The sequence below is a fragment of the Carcharodon carcharias genome, chromosome 16, assembly GCF_017639515.1.
Source record: "Carcharodon carcharias isolate sCarCar2 chromosome 16, sCarCar2.pri, whole genome shotgun sequence".
NCBI lineage: Eukaryota > Metazoa > Chordata > Chondrichthyes > Lamniformes > Lamnidae > Carcharodon > Carcharodon carcharias.
In genome coordinates this window covers 63,438,281-63,451,881 of record NC_054482.1, presented here as the reverse complement: position 1 = coordinate 63,451,881, position 13,601 = coordinate 63,438,281, and the positions used below count along the sequence as shown (strand labels likewise).

The 13,601-nt window shown below is 42.4% G+C and overlaps 1 protein-coding gene across 3 annotated transcripts in view; it reads left to right on the top strand.

Moving 5' to 3' along the window:
* LOC121288856 (FYN-binding protein 1) overlaps window positions 1-13,601 on the top strand; it is a 110,359-nt gene that overhangs the window by 25,052 nt on the left and 71,706 nt on the right. For all 3 annotated transcript variants that reach the window (XM_041207653.1, XM_041207652.1, XM_041207651.1), the window contains exons 4-7: window positions 3,397-3,556; window positions 4,707-4,866; window positions 8,120-8,243; window positions 8,476-8,516. In XM_041207653.1, coding sequence (XP_041063587.1) covers window positions 3,397-3,556; window positions 4,707-4,866; window positions 8,120-8,243; window positions 8,476-8,516 — 485 coding nt within the window. The remainder of the gene's footprint in view (window positions 1-3,396; window positions 3,557-4,706; window positions 4,867-8,119; window positions 8,244-8,475; window positions 8,517-13,601) is intronic.

Here is a 13,601-nt window from a genome sequence, read left to right as displayed (position 1 = left end):
ATAGAACTGTCGACGACACTTCCCATCACTTTGCTGATGATCGAGAGTAGATTGATGGGGCAATAATTGGCCAGGTTGGATTTGTCCTGCTTTTTGCGCAGAGGACATACCTGTGCAATTTTCCACTTTATCAGGTAGATGCATTTTTGTAGCTGTACTAGAACAGCTTGGTTAGAAACATGACTAGTTCTGGAGCACAAGTCTTCAGTACTACTCCCAGAATGTTGTCAGGGCCCATAGCCTTTCCAGTGCTTTCAGCCATTTCTTGATCTCATGTGGTGAATCAGGCTGGCTGAAGACTGGCATCTGTAATGCTGGGGACCTCAAGAGGAGGCCGAGATGGATCATCCTCTCGGCACTTCTGGCTGAAGATGGTGTCAATACTTCAGCCTTGTCTTTTGCACTGATGTCCTGGGCTCCCCCATCACTGACAATGGGGATATTTGTGGAACTTCCTCCTTCAGTGAGTTGTTTAATTGTCTACAACCATTCATGGCTGTATTTGGTAGAACTGCAGAGCTTTGATCTGATCTGCTGGTTGTGGGATTGCTTAGCTCTGTCTATCACTTGCTGCTTTTGCAAATTGGTATGCAAGTAGTCCTGCATTGTAGTTTCACTACGTTGACACCTTATTTTTAGGTATGCCCGCCTGTACTCTTCTTTGAACCAAGGTTGATCCCCCGGCTTGATGGTAATGGTAGAGTTGGGGATATGCCAGGCCATGAGGTTACAGACTGATTTAAATATAGTTCTGCTGCTGCTGATGGCCCACAGCACTTCATGGATCCCCTTTTGAGTTGTTAGATCTGTTTGAAATCTACCCCAATTAGCACGGTGATAGTGCCACACTACATGATGGCAGGTATCCTTAATGCGAAAACTGGACTTTATCTCCATAAGATTGTGCAATGAGCACTTCTATAGATACTGTCTTGGACAGGTGTATCTGAGACAGGTAGATTGGAGAGGACAAGGTCAAGTAGGTTTTTCTCTCAGTAATAATAGTGATACCTGGCAATTATACCTGCCGTAGGCCCAGTCAAGCAGCAATGTTCTTTCAGACTCAGCTAGCTCAGTCAGTAGTGGTACTACCGAGCCACTCTTGGTGATGAACATCAAAGTCTTCCAACCAGAGTACATTCTGTGTGCTTGCCACCTTCAATGCTTCTCCCAATTGGTGTTCAACATGGAGGAGTACACATTCATCAGCTGAGGGGGTTGGAGGGTGACAGGCGAGCAGTGTGGTAGGTGGTAATCAGCTGAAGGTTTCCCTGCCCATGTTTTACCTCATGCCATGAGACTTCATGGTGTCTGGAGTCAATGTTGATGACTCCCAGTGCAACTCCCTCCCGACTGTATACCACTGCACTGCCACTTCTGCTGGGTTTGACCTGCTGGTGGGACAGGACATGCCCAGGAATAGTGTTGGTGATGTCTGACACATGATCTGTAAGGTATGATTTGGTGAGTCTGACTATGTCTGACTGTTGCTTGACTAGTCTGTGAAACAGCTCTCTCAACTTTGCCACAAACCCACAGGAAGACTTTGCAGGGTTGATGGAGCTGGTTGTGCCGTAGTCCTTTCCAGTCCCTAGGTCAATGCTGGGTGGTCTGTCCAGTTTCATTCCTTTTTGACTTTTTAGCAGTTTGCTACAGCTGAGTGGCTTGCTGGGCAATTTTAGGAGTCGACCAGATTGCTGTTGGTCAGGAGTCACATGTAGGTCAGACCAAGTTAGGATGGCCAATCTCTTTCCCTGAAGGAAGGTAGTGCCACACAACATGATGGCGGGTATCCTTAATGTGCAGACAGAGCTTTGTCTCCGCAAGGACTGTGTGAAAGTCACTCCTACCAATACTGTCATGGTAGATTGGAGAGGACAAGGTCGAGGAGGTTTTTCCCTCTGGTTCCCTCACCACTTGCCGTAGGCCCAGTCTAGCAGTTATGTTCCTAAAGGAAGGAAATGCCCACTAAAGGACATCAATGAACTAGATGGGTTTTTACGACAATCGATGATGGTGCCATGTTATCATTACTATAACTAGCTTTTAATTATGGATTTATTAATTGAATTTAATTGTGCCAGTTGCCCGGTTGGGATTTGGACCCGTGACCCCAGAGCATTAGAGTGGGCCTCTGGATGTCCAGTGGCATTGCCACTGCCACCTCCTGACTGACTTTCACTGTTGAGGGCTACCCTGGAGATTCCTCCCTCTAGCCAAAATTAGGCAAATCTTCCAGCCTTGTTTAAATCCTCACTAACATGGTGTCTTCTGTGTGGTGTATGATAAAGAAAGCACTTTCTCTGCTTCAGGTGCAGGACTGTCTGTCTGAGCATGTGTTTCGCTCTCACTCTCTCTGGCTCTCTCTCAACCCGCAACCCGATAGCACAGTAGGTTTCTATTGACTTTTCCTCCTTAAAGCCCATCCTAAGGGTTACATGAATCACATGGGCTTTTTATCCAAGTAGGAATGCTAACTAGCTATAAATTATAACCATTTATAAAACCTGGCATTCCTAACAACTCCCTGTGAGATTTGGAGACATCATATGCAGGTGCTACTGCCATTGTTTATAGGTATGAACATCTCGCACCTTCCTTCCAGTAAAACAACCTGGGCCCCCTTTTAACCTTTAACCAATCAATCCACCCAAGCTTGTTATGGGGCAGCATTCAGAAAAGGTCACATGACTCCTTTCATTCCTCCATTTTATCCTAAATTAAAGAGACAGCCCCAAAACATAACTCTTATAAACTTTGTATCAGTAATAATAGTGACACCTGGCAATTGTTTCTTCAGGCATGTGCCTGTGTAATCAACAGTATTAGCATCTTTCTACCATTGTTTATTTAAAACAGCAGAAGCTAATTTGGAAGCATGCAAACATAGAAGCTAGCTTGAGGATGTTCTTGTTCTTAAAAGGTCCCACATTTAAGCTCAGGGTTGGCAAAATAAGCTACAGAAAAAATACTCATTTTTGTCACAAATATTTCTCCAGTTCTGGTCCTTGCCGAAATGATCGTGATTTATGTACAAGTTAGATGTAATGTGCTGTCAGACACTTTGATAGACTGTTCTCCTCTGATTTTCACACGTGTCTTACAGTTCACCAGAGGTCACTGGGTATCATAACATAGGGCAACTCTTGCTACTTCTAGCAGGATTTTCTGGAGATACCGAATTAAATGTACAATTTCTACCATGTTTGAGGTCAGCTAACTCAGCAGAGATCAAATCCAAGCTCTGCCTGGACTGTGCATCTCCATACTACACTATCCAATAATGTTACCTCGTGATTCGAATTTTTTACGCAGAAGTAAGAACAGTTGTGAAGATTATTTCTTAAAGGAAGAAAACATTCTCTTGACTTAACATTTGCATTTTTTTTGAAACAGTACACAAGTAGAAACCAATAATAAAAAGGAGCAGCAACACCGAGAAATGGAGCAGAAAAATAAATTACAGAACAGAGAAACAAAAGAGAAACCTCAGATTCAAGATAAGGAACGTGAAAATAAAGAAAAGAGAGAAAAAGAATTACAGAGGAAATTCAATGTATGTTTAAAATATTGTGAAGTTAGTGAAATATATGCATTTGCTATAACAGTTTATTGTTTGCACTTCTGAGGTAGTATAGTACAATCACTAGTGTCTTATTTTCATTTTCAATTAGTTTAAAGTTACAATTTAAAGTTACAGCTTGATCTGTGGCTTGGTTTCTTGTACACATCATCTTGTACTATAATACTCAACGTAGCAACTTTGGTAAATGAAAAATTATCATATTTAGTCAAAAATATATTTTTCTATTTCTGCATGTACTCCTGCTGCTGCTTGTAAATCTATCTCTGACAGATTTTTGTTTCTCAATCCTAGAGACTTATGACTTCTAATACCGAACCTGTCCAGTTAACCTTTCTCCTCCCCATGCCTGTATTATGAAAAGCTGCAGATTTTGTTCACTGACATTTTTAGCCTCACTTGCAACCTTTCTTCTCAACTGATAGGTAGCAACATAAAATTATAGAAATAGAAATATTGGAATACAAAATAGTTAAGTTAGGATCTTTCTGTTCACGTTCTTTTTTTGTGTGTGCTGTTTCAACCGAAAATAGAAAGTATTGCATTCTTGGTGACAATTAATGAAGGATCCTCTGAAACATTAAACTATTGTTTTTTTTTAAAAGAGAAAATTAGATGCACATTTGAAGCATTGAAAGATACAAGGTTGAAAGCGTGCAGGGCAGTTGGATTCGTTGTAGCTTAGTCTAGCAAAGAGCCATTACGGATATAATGGAGCTAATGGCCTCTGAGCAAACATGCACAATTCAATCTTTTTTTCATATGCTGGCTAACCTGCTTTGCAATTTCTGATTTTTTTTTAATAAACATTGTTATTATCTGCATATTGAGTGACACCTCAAGGCATTTTTGTATGCTTGATGTTATCTTGGCAGTTTTCATATGCATGTTTTAATCTTAAATTTCTAGTTTAATATAGTGTTTGTTTAGTGTGAAAATACAGGATAGATTTTGTTAACCTAATTAGAAAATTGTGTAGGACATAGAAAGATACGAGGCAAGAAGCAGTTTACTAAGGGAATGATTTCATTCCACCAGATTAGTTTAAACTGCTTCAAAAATCGTGAGACGTTCAGCTTCTGCTTTCATTATTGTCACTAATATTTTTTATTTTACTGTTTAGATCACAGGCCTGGAAATTCCAATATCTAAAGTTCAAGTGCAGCAGCATTTAAAAGGAGGAAAACTGGGCCTCACAGCGAAACTGGGTGAAATGGTGGAAATTATTCGTATGGTTGACTGTCCTACTGGGAAGTGGTTGGCCAAAACTCAAGATGGGAATTGTATGTAAATAATTCTCTTTTCTTATAATTTTTGTTTTCTGCATCTATCAGTCTCATTTCTGTTGAAGATGGAAGGCACTTGTATAACAATAGCTTGTAATTGTTAGATTAAAGCTCCATGATTACTGTGAGGCATAAGATTGCTGAGATAAAAGCAAAAAACTGCAGATGCTGGAAATCCAAAACAAAAACAGAAACAGAATACCTGGGTATTTCCAGGTATTTCTGTTTCTGTTTTTGTATAAGATTGCTGACTCTGTTTAGGTATGTTGATCACATGACCATTTTCAGTACCATTCTGTTAAAAGTAAAGATTTAAATTTCTGTGAACTCAGAAGTGATCAGTATAATTAAGTTTAACAAAGCTATATAAACCAATAATGTCAAAAGTTCTGTGCTGATTTAGGTAATCTCAGCCAGAGCGCCATAGAGGACACTAGAAGTAGCCTCCACTCTACTTGCTGAGGAGGGGGAAAATATCAGCCAGGGTTTCCACTCCTGGCCAGCAGCTGGAAGTATATAGGTGTGAATCCTCCTGAGGCCCCTAGCAGTTTTTTTTATTCGTTCATGGGATGTGGGCATCACTGGCTCAGCTGGCATTTATTACCCATCCCTAGTTGCCCTAGGGCGTTTAAGAGTCAACCTCATTATTGTGGGTCTGGAGTCACATGTAGGCTAGAGTAGGTAAGGAGAGCAGATGGGTTTTTACAACAATTGGCAGTGGTTTCATGGTCATCATTAGACTTTAATTCTAGATTTTTGTTGGATTCAAATTCCACCATCTGCTATGGCGGGATTCGAACCCCACTCCCCTAGGTCTTTGGGTTACTAGTCCAGCAACAATACCACTACACCATCCCTCCCATCACAGATGCAGTCTTCAGTCAATTTGATTCATTCCAACTGATATCCAGAAACAGCTGAGTGCACTTATATACAACAAATGCTATAGACCCTGACAATGTCCTGGCTGTAGTACTGAAGACTTGTGTTCCAGAACTAGCCATGCCCCTAAACAAGCTATTCTGGTACAGCTACAACACTGGCATTTACCCAACAACCCAAGTAACTCACCTCCTGACTCCCCAGAGTCTGGCCACCATATATAAGGCACAAGTCAGGAGAGTGATGGAATACTCTCCACTTGCTTGATGAGTGCAGCTGTAACAATTATCAGGTAGCTTGACACCATCCAGGAGAAAACAGTCTGCTTGATTGGAACACCATCAACCATCTCCAACATTCACCTCTTCCACCATAGGCACACAGTGGCATCAGTGTGTACCATCTACAAGATGTACTGCAGCAACTCACCAAGGCTCCTTCAACTGCTCCTTCCAAACCCCTGACCTCTACCACCTAGAAGGACAAGGGCAGTAGGGGCATGGGAACACCACCACTTTCAAGTTCCCCTCCAAATTACTCACCATCCTGACCTGGAACTATATCGCCGTTCCTTCGCTGTCTCTGGGTCAAAATCCTGGAACAACCTTCCTAACAGCACTGTGGGCGTATCAACACCAAATGGACTGCAGCCACTCAAGAAGGCTGCTCACCACCACCTTCTGAAGAGCAGTTAGGAGTGGGCAATAAATGCTGGCCCAGCCAGCAATGCCCATGTTCCTGAAAGGACATAAAAAAAGAGGGCCAGATCAGCCTTGGTTTCAACTTTGCTGCTTTGGCAACCACTGTTCAGGGTAACACATGAAGGTTTACCACTCTAGGCAGCAGGCACATATGAAACTGTAAACTTGTGCAAGTTGCTATAAGGGGAGCGGGTGCCTCAGAGAGGCTCAGTACTAGAGAGACTGTACTATGGCAAGAGTCAGTATTGGGGAGCCATAACCAACTAAGAGGCAGTACCAGAAGACTTCTAACCCAATGAGAGTCACTACTTTCGAGAGGAAGGAGAAAAATTGGGTAAAAGGACAAAACAAGTGGAAAAAATGCTCTTGGGAAGAAAGACAATTACTATTAGGTTGAGGGAAGAAATTTCCCTTTCAATTCTAGCTATTTACATATATGTTGCCCCTTTAAGTACCATTAGGCTGAATCTTCTGAGGAGTGGGAATCATTGTCAGATTGCCCCTCCACTCATATTTACTTACATTGCACCAGAGCTCCACATTTCTTGCCCAGACTTGCGAACCAGGCCTCCTGAGAAATGTAAAGCGTACCTGCTCCTGGAATCCTTCCTTTGTAATGCAGGAGTATTGGGGGAAACCAAGCCACACCCACTTTTTTACAGCACTGGTAAGCAGACATTTTAAATGTCCCAAAGCCAGTCCGAGAAGCTACAGAGAGAAGGGTAGCATGTAAGGTAAATGGCTGAGGGGATAGGGTGGGGCGGGGGTGATGATTAGGAGTGGGAGCTGGTTGAGGGGGCTGAGGTAGTCAGTGGAGGGTAGTCAGGTGGCAGGGGAAGTAGGCAGTGGGAGGGATGGTCGTGAGTTTGGTGGGGGGGGGGGGTTGGTGGTGGAGTGTCCAGCGGGGCTGGGGTGGTCAATAGTATAAATACCCAGCAGTTAGAACTGGTTTTAATCCTTCCAATTTTTCCTGGGCAAATATTTTGTTATGTAAGTCGGAACCATCCGAAGTCTCTGACTCTAACTCAGAGTTTCGTTGGATAATTGCCGTTCGGAAGTTGAACCATCCCAGGCAATTCCAACTGGATCCTTGCATTGAGACTTAAGGGGTCCCACAGCGCATTTTCCAGGATACCTCCAGGGTACGACCATCCCAAGTCCGGAAGATCTGGGACATTATGTTCCTTACCCCTCTGTGTGTTCTAAACTGTTCAAACAAATAATGCTAACTGATTCAGATTCTTTATTCCTCCTTCATGTAGATTGAATAGCTTGCAAGCACCTTCCTGTTCAATAAAGAATCCATACAGTGCTTTTCATGACTGTTGGATGGCTCAAAGTGCTTTGAGCCAATGAAATATTTTTGAAGTGTAGTCACTGTTGTAACATTGTTTTGGGTGGAGCACTAATCCTCGGATTTGTATGCAAAGCCCTTTTGAAAATACATTGTATATTCTCACAAACTTGATTTTACACATTTGCTTTTAACTGACTTCAAAGTTAAAGAACTTCCAGGAGACATCCTAAAACGGGTGTTTTCCCACTTGTTAACTAACACATTTAAAGGGACGGGTGGGCTGAAGACCATTTTCAGTGCTCGCTGGAATATTTAATCTGTGCTGCTTCTGAGAGACCCATCCTAGGAATGTGATTTTTTTTTTTTGCAGATGGTTACATCCAAATTGATGCTGTGAAAATGGATGATTCTGAAATTAAGGAAATTAGTCAAAGAATATTGAAACAATCCCAGACATTTGAGGAGATATATGATGATGTTGGTCTGTCTGAAATGCAAGTATAAATTTCCTCACCTAAATATTTACCTACCTTTGTACAGAAATGAATTGCTACTTGCTTGTTGTAAGGTGCTTTACACAATGAACTTGTCAGTAACATCTAAGAAGTAAATTTTCTGTTGTAGAACAAAAGTGCATTTTATCCATTTGTATTAAACTCTATGATGTGATGTATCGAGGATGGTTTGGAAATTGCATGTTTCATTAATGGGTCAATTCTTTCACAGAACTGCTGAACCATATTCCACATCACTATTTCAAAGTGTTGGTAAGTGTCGCTTAGAATGTTGTTAGGTTAATACCATTAATTGATGATGATATGGGCCGGACGTTGCTTTGTTTGCTTTTTTTAAATCTGGTCTCAGATTGGTTCATATGTGTCAACTGGTTAAATTACAGTGAACTATTGTTATGAATCATGAAATTTCATGATTAGAAATTTTTAGAAATATAACTTTTAGTTTGGGGATTAAAATTTTTAAATGTAAGATAAATGAAAACTTCCAGTTTTAAAAGCTGGTAAGCAGACCTAGAGTAATTGCAATTCAAAGGGTGACTTTATGTTTATTTAATAAGGTCAGAGTCAGAAGTGCGAAAACACTAAACAATGGGTGACCGCTTTGAGTTTCTTGGTGGAGACAAAACATCTACAACTGCCTGAATAAGGGGTTTAAATTAATCATGTGGTTTCCCAGAACAAAGAATGTTTGGGAATTGGAGATAATTAGCTTAAATCTCTTTCTAGGACATGCCAGGTATGCCATGTTGTTGTAGGAAGGCTTTTTTCCAAATTTTGGGTTTAACCATGTGATTACAGCAAGCAGCTGTAAACCAATAGCAGAGGGCTGTCAGAAACCAAAGGTGTTTTCTGATTTGGAGTCACTAAACAATAAAGCAATGATGCTAATGCTTGAGCTGGGGTGTTCACGGTCATGAAGGAGAGTTGGAGGGTCACCTAGCCAAATACTAGCAGAAAGACCCCAAGAAATCTTATACTTTGGAATTCTTTAGGGAACACTGAATAAAATCAAAGTGAGCACCTGAGAGCTTGGTTTGGTCCCAGGAGAGGTGAAGGAATACTCAAGATCCTGTAAAGGGGAAGCCTTGGATAGAAATAAAAGTAGAATGAGAAATGTATTGTTGAGATTTTTGGGTGTGAAGTATAATTGTTCATGAAATATAGCATATGACCTTCCTCACAGTGGCTTTCAGAGTTGGATTGCCACTCTGCTCCTAGCTCCTTATCCAAAATTTCTTTCCATCCTGTCTCAGCTAACCTCCCGACTCAGGCCGGGTGAGATCTGGGCAGTGCAACACGTCCCTGGGGCCTAGCATTGAGAACAGCTCTGTTGGATGCAAGGGGACCATGGCCCATTTTTTTTAACACCACTAGCCTACCGTAAACTAGATAAGTTAAAGGTCCAGTGAAGTTTAAAGATCCATGACAGGCCAGGGAGAAGATGTGTGTATAAGGTAAGTAGCTGATGTCAGCAGGGGGGCCGGTTATTGGTTGGGGGGGGTGGGGTAATGCGGGTCAGGCTGTCAGGCCTTGGGGGAGGAGGGGGGTTGGAGGAGGTGTCAAGTCCGGCCTCGGGGGAGATGGGGTGTTTAGGTCCTGGCTGGCAGTGGGAGAGGGTCAGGTCTAGCCTATGGAAGAGTGGGGGGAGAGTCCCCATGAGGGTGGGATAGAATCTCATGGGGGTTGGAGAGTTCATATTTTGGCGGGGGGGGTGGTGTTATTCCTTAAGGATGGGAGAGTCCTGTGGGAGGTAGTCAGGGGGAGGGGGAAGTGATGGGGGGGTGGGGGGGGGGGGGTGCGGGGGGGGGGGGGGGGGGGGGGGGGCGGGGGGTCCCATGGGTAGAGAGGAATAGTCGGGGTGGGGGGTTGGGGGTAGGTGTGGTAGAGGAGCCCTGTGGGGGTCAGTCTGGGTTTGTTCAATGGCTACCCAGAAGTTAGAAGTGGTTTCAATTCTTCTGACTTTTTCTGGGAAACCATTGATATAACCAAGTTGGAACTATCTGGTTTGCAATTTAAATCACATTTTTGGATGGTTCCCACTGCAGGGCAATTGCCCAGGGGAAGTTTGCACTTCCAGGCAATTACCATGCAGGCTTTACCTGTGAACTTCCGAAGAGGGGGCTTCCCAGTGCATCTTTGGGGCATCCCCCACCCTAGAGCTGAAAGTTACGGCCCATATCATGTTAAGTTAGTAGTACTTGCTTTGTTTAACTCTTGTACAGTAAATGTTTTTCTTGTTTAAACATGAAATCTTGTGGTGTAATTCTTTCAGTTAATAACTGGAAGTTTAAATTTCTTTTTTAAAATGTTGTTGGTCTCTACCGAGATTATAGTACTATATACAATCTACAGCACTGAAACATGCAATTCCACGCAACTAGTCCAGGCCAGTATTTAAACTAGATTGGTATCTCTAACTTACCTCTTCCCATGTTGTCACCATATTCTTTTACATCCTTCTCCCTCATGTATGCATCAAGCCTTCCCTTATGTGTCAATGTATCTGCTTCAACTACTCCTTTTGACACTGAGTCCCACTCTTTGTGGTATGGAAATGGCTGTTCAGTTCTTTATTTGATCCTTGCTTTGGACTTGCCTACAAGCGAACACAGTTTCTACATGCCCACCCTAACTGAACCTCTGAATATCCTTTGTATACTATAGAAACTAGAAAGGTGCACGGTACTGCAAATTTGGTCCAACTGAGGTTCCCCATACATTTAACATGATTCTTTTATTCTATTCCTCTAGAAATGAACCCCAGTACTTGTTTGGGTTCATTTTTGCATGCTTTATGGCCTTATCAACTTGTGTTGCTGCTTTTAGCAAATTAGGTATCTATATTCCAAAATCTCTTTTATCATCTGCCCCATTTAGTTTCTTGCCTTCATTGGAATAAATGACCTCCTTTTACTCTTCCTGCCAAAATGAACCAACATACATTGTGATATATTGATTTTCAATTGCATTTGTCCACCCACTCTGCAAACCCTTCCTGTATTTTGGTGTGGCCTTCCTTGTTTTTATTAATTCATGGGATGTGGACGTCACTGGCTAGGGCAGAATTTATTGCTCGTCCCTAATTGCCCTTGAGAATGTGGTGGTGAGCTGCCACCTTCATTATTAACAAACTCCTACAATTTGGTATCACCTGTAAATTTTAACACCGCGTTTCAAATTTCCTGAATCTAACTCATTAATGTTTATGGCGAACAACAGTAATCCCAGCACAGATCCTCTTTCCATTTTTGGCCAATCTGAGAAATTTCCCTCGACTACCACTTTCTATTTTCTGTTTTTAATCATCTTCCAATCCATTCAATCCATTGTTACCAGACTCCACAGGCCCTGACATTTTTAGATGAGCCTCCTTTGTCTCATCTTATCGACAGCCATCCAAAAATCCTTGCATATCATACTCACTCCCATTACCCTTGCCTGCTTTTCCCAATAATTCAAAGGATTTAATCAGGTTGATTAAAATAGACAAAAGCAAAATACTGCAGAAATTGGAAATATGAAATAAAAACAGAAAAAGCTGGAAAAACTCAGCAGGTCTGGCAGCTTCTGTGGAGAGACAGAGTTTTAATGTTTTGAGACCATATGACTCTTCTTCAGACATATGGTTAAAGTAGACATTCCCTTTAGAAATCAACACAGGCTATTTTTACTCTATTCTTAAATATTTTATTATCACTTTTATTAACAAAAATTCTATGATCCTTCTGCCACTGACATTAAAAGCGAAATTTTAACTCACTCTATCTATCCAGTTAAAGCCAGAGAATCACCTGCAGTGGCATCTCTTCTTGCTCCATTATCTCTAGAGATGAAGGAAATAGTTTGAAAATATACATTCTAACGTTTCATTTTTGCATAGTTGATGACTTATTTTCCCTCATCAAAGAATGCACACGGATGGAAAAACTGATAATGGTATTATTATTGCGCTTGGGATCATTAATATTCTTATAACAAAATAGTTTGAACACTGCATCTACTGTGAATTAGAGATACCAAAAACGGTCTTCCTTTGACTATTATTGTACCTAATGTTATGCGAAAGCCTGAATATCATCTATTTAAATACTAAAAATTGAAGTTTTGCAGTAATTCAGGAAGATGGGAACAGTATGATGGGCTTATGTTGTGGAGTTCTACACTCAGAATAGCCCATGCCTTAGAGACATGTTAGTTAGGAATAGACAAGTTAGTCAGGCAGATTTGATATTGGAAGGCATAAGTCTGTAGGGTTGGTAAACAGGCTGGAGTGTTTTAGGCTCCTTGGGTATTGATGGGGCAAGAATACTGTCAGAGCTGTTTAACCTTTGCTAGCAGATGCCTGCAGACTTTTCACAGCTTTTGTGTGGAAACTTGCTGTTATCAGGTAGTTGATCCAGCACACCGCCCTCTACAGGAAATCTGTGGTGTGTATGAGCAGGGCAAGTACCAGTGTAAACTCCTCAACCAGTCAGATTGAGGAATCCTCACTGAGACTCAGGGTGGAATTTTTGGCTCCATCACGGCGGGCCGGAAAATGTGTCAAGCTGTTCAAAAGTCCAGGGACCAGAAAATCCCACCGGCTGGAGAGGCTGTGAAATTCCGCCCACAGAGTCTACACCAGGAAGTATAAATTCGATTTAAATCGTGTACAGAAAAAGAAAGGGCAGAATTTTCCCAGAATTGCACTAAGTAGGGTAGCGGGCAAGTAAAATGGAGTCTTACCCGTCAACGAAAATGGCAGGTTCTCACGCTGTACCTTCCCAACTTACTTATGTATTCCTGGGAAACACGCCATTTCCATGGCGGGCGGGCTCTCATTCACCCACTCGGCATCACCCCACTGTTGCATCACGCCAGCCACCGTCTTTAAAAGGCAGCTGCCAGCAAAGCGCTCATCGCCACTAGCACACCACCGCTGCCCGAGAGACATGGCCAGCAAAGGCAAAAAGACTGTAGCCTCCCGCTTCAACAACAGGTCCTTCAAGCGGCTGCTGAATGCCATGAGGCCCGCCAGGATGTGCTCTTCCCCCTGTCTGGCCGCAGGATGAGTAGCAATGTCACAAACCTGGCTTGGGAGGCGGTGGCAGTGATGGTCAGCGCAACTGCCCTGCAGAGGAGTACAGCCACCCAGTGCTGCAAGAGGATGAATGATCTCCGTTCCACCAGGGAAGGTCACTCTTTTCATCATTCCCAACTCACAGACTCTCAAAATCATCACACATCCACAGAGCTCTCACTCACTGCCAGTGCAAGGGACATCACCATTCACTCTTTCACACACACCGTCATTGTCCTCATCCCGTTCATGGGACCACTCACCACCCACACAGG